The sequence below is a fragment of the Astyanax mexicanus genome, chromosome 20 (genome assembly GCF_023375975.1).
Source record: "Astyanax mexicanus isolate ESR-SI-001 chromosome 20, AstMex3_surface, whole genome shotgun sequence".
NCBI lineage: Eukaryota > Metazoa > Chordata > Actinopteri > Characiformes > Acestrorhamphidae > Astyanax > Astyanax mexicanus.
In genome coordinates this window covers 3089129-3096546 of record NC_064427.1, presented here as the reverse complement: position 1 = coordinate 3096546, position 7418 = coordinate 3089129, and the positions used below count along the sequence as shown (strand labels likewise).

At 41.3% G+C, this 7418-nt stretch overlaps 1 protein-coding gene across 1 annotated transcript; it reads right to left on the bottom strand.

The window, feature by feature from the left end:
- Positions 1–393: 393 nt before the first annotated feature.
- Positions 394–6497, bottom strand: LOC125784886 (protein FAM240B-like). The gene is made up of 3 exons (XM_049468999.1): positions 6288–6497; positions 5191–5315; positions 394–1470 (listed from the first exon to the last, which is right to left on the bottom strand). The coding sequence occupies exons 1-3, from the start codon at positions 6354–6356 to the stop codon at positions 1344–1346; spliced, it is 321 nt and encodes a 106-aa protein (XP_049324956.1). The 5' UTR covers positions 6357–6497; the 3' UTR covers positions 394–1343.
- Between the last annotated feature and the right edge of the window lie 921 nt (positions 6498–7418).

The following is a 7418-nucleotide window of genomic DNA, read 5'->3' as shown; positions in this document are numbered from 1 at the left end:
TCCCCACTTGTGATGCCCAGTAACACCAGAAAGGACACGCCTCCTTCGATACATGTGTCAAGAAGTCAGACCCCGCCTCTTTTTGAACTGCTGCTGATGCTGCAGCATTGCCGAGTAGCATCACAGCTAGCGCTAACGCTCGGAGGAAAGCTCAGTGACTCCGTTCTGATACATCAGCTCACAGACGCAGCCTTGAGCTGATCAACATCACCCTTTGGAGTGATAAGGGGAAAAAGAGAGCGCCATCTACTGTACCCACCCAGAGAGAGCAAAACCAATTGTTCTCTCTCAGGGCTCTGGTAGCTGATGGCAAGCTACATGAACAGGATTCGAACCAGCGATCACCTGATCATAGTGGCAGCGCTGTGTCATTTTTTCTATTCTACTGATTTCTTTGACTTTGTTTGAGAGAATCCAGTCAGTTATGTTTATAATCTGTTTTATTTGAAATTCACAGTTTTAACAATACTTCATTACATTTTAAAGTTGAAGCTAGCATTCATGCTAACAGATATGTGCTAGTGTTGTGCTGGTTGACCAGCATGTCAAAACTGAATATTTCCTTATAAGTAAAGCCCAGCTCAAGATACAGGGGTTGGACAATGAAACTGAAACACCTGTCATCATTTTAGTGTGGGATTTTAGGTTTCATGGCTAAATTGCAGCAGCCTGGTGTTCAATCTTCATTAATTGCACATTGCACCAGTAAGAGCTGTAAGAGTGTGAAGGTTCAATTATCAGGGTAAGAGCACAGTTCTGCTCTAAATATTGCAATGCACACAACATTATGGGAGACATACCAGAGTTCAAAAGAGGACAAATTGTTGGTGCACGTCTTGCTGGAGCATCTGTGACCAAGACAGCAAGTCTTTGTGATGCATCAAGAGCCACGGTATCCAGGGTAATGTCAGCGTACCACCAAGAAGGACCAACCACATCCAACAGGATTAACTGTGGACGCTGTAAGAGGCTAGCTGTCTGAAAGGGATGTTCGGGTGCTAACCCGAATTGTATCCAAAAAACATAAAACCACGGCTGATCAAATCACGCAGAATTCGATGTGCACCTCAACTCTCCTGTTTCCACCAGAACTGTCCGTCACCACAATCAATTATTGTGCTCTAAAACCAGGTGTTTCAGTTTCATTCTTCAACCCCTGTAATTAAGGTTGTTAATCTGGTTGTGTTTGAGTTTGATGGTTGAGGGACGTGACCAGTATCTCCACACTGATTAACCAGCATTAGAAAGCAGCTGTACACACATCAGAGTTTAAGCTGTACAGCATGTTAAGATACAGTGTCTGAATAAATGAATAAAGCAGATCCAGGTCTGAAACACAGAGTTCAGTTTTCTCTCTGAAGTCCTAAGAACTCCTGAATCCGCTGGGCTTTCTTAATCCTCTCCTCTCGTATGATTTCATTCACCTGCTGGTTCCGACTCTGCAGCCGCTGCAGCCACTCCCCCCGTAACCTGCAGAGAAAAGCAGCAAATACATGCAAAAAATTAGAATATTTAATAGTTAATTTATTTCAGTAATTCAGTTCAAAATGTGAAACTCATATATTATATAGATGTATTAAACACAGAGAGTGATCTATTTTAAGCGTTTATTTCTTTTACTGGCAATTGATACTTTTTCGCAGTGTGGGCAGTGTGCCAAGTCCTGCTGGAAAATGAAATCCACATCTCCATAATAGCTTTTACCAGCAAAGGAAAGTATGAAGTGCTGTAAGATTTTGTGGGAAAACAAAACTGCACTGACTTTAGACTTGATAATAAAACACAGTGGATCAACACCAGCAGATGACATGTCTCTCCAACTTTTTCAGAGATGCGGATTTCATTTTCCAGCAGGACTTGGCAGACTGCCCACACTGCCAAAAGCACCAATTGGTCTATTTTTTTGAGATGCACTAGTGTGTTTCTGATGCAGTGAGTAGCTTCTCATTTGTTAAACAACTCTGTGGTTGTGGAAAACATGTTTAATCTGTTTCAGAAGAATCAAATGTTCGGAAAGCATCGATAATGCAGAGGAAACATCTAAGAAAATTTCTGAAAGTAAAATCAGGCTTGTTTCTCAACTATTTTTACTTGTTCGCTTGATTTTGTCTACTTGACAGATAATAATTTTGCGTGATCAAAGAAGAAATATAAGATCATTTTACCTTTGTCAAGAAGTGGAATTTATTCCAGTGGAATAAAAACATTTAAGTGGATAAACTTAGCTCATAAAGAAAGGTTAACTGTTAAATGATCCTAAACTATTTTTTAAATTCCAGATATTTAAAGTTTTGTAGTGTAGCTATCAAACTCACGCAGCCAAAAAAAGTCACGTTTCCATGCCTCTAAATGTCTCTAAACTATTACTAGATTACTAGAAAAGCTTATCTTCCACCATCTCCAGTGTAATTATATCAAGCCCAGGCTTAATCAGTGGCCAGAAATCCATCCCATAATCTTCTCCGTGCATCGACATCCAGTTATGCAACTTTAATAAGCAGCAGTGGCTTTCTCTGTTCATATTACCAAACATTATTGGCCATGGAGATCAGAGGTAATGACAAGATCCTCCTGGATCATCTTCATTCAGCTGTATTGACTTTCCTAACCGGCCTGCGGTGATGAGGTTATGGACGGCGGTGGAGAAGAAACCCGGACCCATAATTACCTAAAGTTCAGCCCCCTTCAGCTGCCTGTTTTGTAACTTTGCGGAGTTGGAGCTAACTTTGGTGGGCTGTATCAATAAACCCGCGGATTTGCGCTGAAGCCTGTTGTTCCAGGCCTGAGAGAACGATCCGTATATTCGTTAGAGGAATGGAGGCAGGCTTTTCTCCACAGCTGTTCCTAAAAACGAGGCGTTCTCATTGATTAGCGCGAGGGCCAGAGCGGGAGGATTAGAGTGTATTTGTAACACAGTACGCGTTAATCCATACTGACCTCAGCGGCGCAGCAGAGAGCTGACAAAAAAAAAAAAAAGCACGTCTGACACATAGCTGTTCGGAATCTCAGAGCGGAGGTGTTAGCATAGCTCTCCCCGTGTTTATTATATAAGTGTATTAATTGGAGAATGGTGTGGAAAATCTGATCCAAAAATGTTGTAGGAGCTTCTGTGAGCTCAGTCGTAGTAACCATAGTAACAACAGGGATCCGGTAGCCTAGTACCAGTTACAGTAAGCTTAGATATGCAGATTTACCCAAAGGCTGGGTGCAGCAGCATTAGCATTAGCGGAAGCCGTGGATAGCGCTAGTAACAGGATAACCAGATAGCACTGATAACACTGAGGAATTTCAATTTGAGTATTTCAGTAAGCCAGGGTGATATCACTGATATACTCACCTCTGAATGGTGAAAGAGCTAGCGCTTAGCGTGGTTAGTGGCTAATGCTAATGCTGCTCCAGGCTCGGTGCTGGAGAAACTTTACTGAAACTCCTGTATAACGCAGTGGCTTGATTATAAGGCGCACTGCCGATTATTGGGAAAATTAAGAGGAAAAATACAGTAATAGTATGGTGCTAAAATAAGACTCTTCAAATCTGAAAAAACACAACTCTAATGGCTATTGCAATTTTTTTTACATTCCAAAAACAGGACATAAATGGAAAAATAGGGCTTTTGGTCACCTTGGGTGATCTTAAACATGAAAAAAACAAAGGTACAAAGTTATGTTCCAACATAAATGTTAGTAAAAAAATAGTTAAGCTATATGAAAGGTAGTAATTACACTAATTCATATAGTTGTTGTCACAGTTACTAATTCATTTATAGAATTACTTACTGGAGTCATTACTATAAATATTAATTTTTATTAAGTTCTGTGTTTATTTAAATTTCGCTTTTCGTTTCCTTCATACAGAAACTCAGCTCCGTGAATAGCGTGCAAGTTCTGCATCTGAAACCTCTGTTATTAATAAAAGCAGGAACCTTATTTTATAGATTTTATAGGGCTAAGAGTCAAATCTACCGGCATTTACTGGCATTCTGCACTGACAGTAAAACTCTCTCACAGTCAAGTGGATAAACATAATTAAAATAATTCAGATATTTAAAGTACATTTGCTAATTTATATACTATTGTTTTGTATTGTTTTGTAGTGTGGCTATCAAACCAAGGAACAAATCAGAAAGATTCATATAATTTTAATTTTATTTTAATTGAATTGTATTCCCATTTACAGAGCCAATTACCCAACCCAATCATTAGGACTCCCCTTATCAATAGTGAGCTCACAGCTCACATCTGCTCACAGACGCAGCTTTGTGCTGATCCACATCACCCTTTGGAGCGATGTGGGCAAAGAGTGCCATCTACTGTACCCACCTAGAGAGAGAGCAAGGCCAATTGTGCTCTCTCGGGGCTCTGGCAGCTGATGGCAAGCTACATGAACAGGATTCAAACTCCTGATCATAGTGGCACAACTTCTATGCAGCCGAAGTCACGTTTCCAGGCCTGAATTGCCTCTAAACTATTACTAGATTACTAAATTACTTGATTACTGTGTATGAGTTTAAAAAAAAAGTAATTTGTTCATCTTCAACTTGACAAAAACAAAAATACAAAAATTTCATTTTTCAAATGTTTCAACATATAAATGTTATAAAAAATATTTAAGCCATATAAAAGGTAGCAAATACACACAGTTATAATTCAAACAGTTTTTTTTCATGTTATTACAATCAGCGCCGCTTCCACTGCTCTACTACAGATCCAGAGACTTCTGATTAAAACCCAGTTATGCCTCATATTAGGCACCAAAATGTGCAGAACAGTGCAGTGGCAGTGGAACTGATTGCTGCCGGGGTTAGTTGCATATCATAACTGCTAATAGACACAAATGGGAGGAAGGAAACTGGTCTGCATTTCATCAAAAAAACATTAAACTGTACACGGAGGCTTGACTGCACAGAAATCCAATTATTCGCTTCCAGGCCTCACCTGCGAATCCCAGCCCCCGTATTCCACTGCGCTGCCAATACGGCAGTCTGACCCCTCCAGTCATTTTTCACAATAACCTCCAATTTCTGTTTATTAGACAGGGTTTTTCTCTGTAATTACCTCCAGCAGACAATAATATCCCTGGAAAAAAAGCCCCGGCGACAGAAACAAAGAATTCGTTTTGATAAAGAAGCGTCGCTCCCGACCGAAAAGTCATTTAGGCCGAGCCGCCGCTCGATGCGGGAGACGTACGCACCGTGATAGAGCGCTCCTCTTCATCCGGAATTCTTCAATCCCCTCCATCTGACTGTGTCTCTCTATCTTCTGCTCCCAGAACTTCCTCAGCTTGTGTTTGTCGTGAATCCGGGCCAGACTCATCGCCTGCAATGATGGAGCAGAATGCTTTATGAAGACGGATCACTGAGCGAAGTCTCCGCTCCACTGTAATGGCTCACGCCTTTTATCGAGCGCCCGTGATATCTTAGATATTAGAACCAGATTTGGACCCTATGTACTGTATATAGACCGCAACATTAATTAAAAAAAAGAATTAGGGCACTCCAAACCTCCATAATTCCATATTACCCAAAATCTCAAAGTAATCAATCACATTTGTGACCAATTAAATGAAAAGTTGAAAAATATGGTGGAGTGACAGACAGGTGCTTAAATGGCAAAAAATGAAAAGATAAAGCTACTAAATCTGTCCACATTTTGCTGACTAAGTGTGGGACAACATATAGATATATTGTCTTGTTTCACTAATATTGTATTGATATTTATTAAATATAAAATAAACGTTTAAACGTAATAAACGTATAAACGTATAAAAAGTGCAGAAAATGAGATGGCAAAAAAAGACCTCAAATAATGTAAAGAAAACAAATTCATATTCATAAAGTTTTAAGAGTTCAGAAATCAATATTTGGTGGAATAACCCTGGTGGTTTTTTAAATCAGTTTTCATGCATCTTGGCACGTTCTCCTCCACCAGTCTTACACACTGCTTTTGGATAACTTTATGCTGCTTTACTCCTGGTGCAAAAATTCAAGCAGTTCAGTTTGGTTTGATTATTATTCAGCTTGTGATCATCCATCTTCCTTCCATCTTGATTATATTCCAGATGTTTCAGTCAATTTAGTAAAATCAGAGAAACTCATAATAAGCAGATAAATCTCAGAGATAAGACATGGTACCTACCTCTCAGTGCTAACTCTCTGGTTCTCGGGCCCGCAGTGATGCTGGGGTAAAACACCCACCGAGAACCGAGAGTCCAGAAACAATCCATCAAATCTGACACAGAGCAGTTTAAAAAAAACAATATCAACAAATCAAAAACAGAGGATGACTCACAGAGACATCAGGAGGAGATACAACAGGGCTACCGCGGTCCAGAGCCATGGTCCCACAGGTACCGGTCATCTGCTGACCTCCCGAGTACAGGAATCCTCACCCTCACCCTACTCTTCCTCCTCTCCTCTTCTGTAGATACGGTTTATTTCTGGACCAATTATGCCGGACGAGTGCGGAGCCGGACCGTCCACGAGCGTCTGGCCGTGCAAACCGAGGGGAATGCCAGCACGGCCATCAGATCTGGCAACCGGACCGCGCTGATCTGATGACAGAGGGCTTAAACAGAACCCGGCCTATCCCCGGGTCGGCAGACACGCGGTGGTGGATTATCACCACCGTCCACCACCCCCAAATTATCCCCTCATAATCACAGCACTGCCTGTTCCCACTTTGTTTCTGGCTCTGGAGCTGTGGATGTGTAGATCAGGGTAGGAATGTGTTTTTGGGTTGTTAGTTCTATGTTCTGTAGTACAGTAATACAGAGAGATATATTTATAATTTTTATTAACCTGTTTAAAAGCACATTTAAGTCACTATACCTTATTAAAGAAGGTGTTTAATTAAACTCCACCTGATACCTGTACTATCTTAACCCCTTATAAGTTTTTCTCCAATTTTCCCATTTTCTCCACAATTTACAAGGCCAATTAGCCAAACAACCCACTCATCAGGACTCCCCCTATCACTAGTGATGCTACAACACCAGGAAGGTGAAGACTAGCATATGCCTCCTCCGATACATGTGAAGACAGACTCCGCCTCTTTTTGAACTGCTGCTCATGCTGTAGCATTGCCGAGTAGCATCACAGCGCTAACACTCGGAGGAAAGCACAGCAGCGACTCGGTTCTGACACATCAGCTCACAGATGCAGCCTTGTGCTGATCCACATCACCCTGATGAGTGATGAGGGGAAAGAGAGAGCGCCATCTACTGTACTGTACCCACCCAGAGAGAGCAAGGCCAATTGTGCTCTCTCAGGGCTCTGGTAGCCAATGGCAAGCTGCATGACCAGGATTCGAACTCTCGTTGCAATTTCTCAGTCATAGTGGCAGCGCTTAGCCTGCTGGACCACTTGGCCCCACCAAAATTTTGTTCATTCTTAACAACACTTACAGGAGTCAAAACTGGGC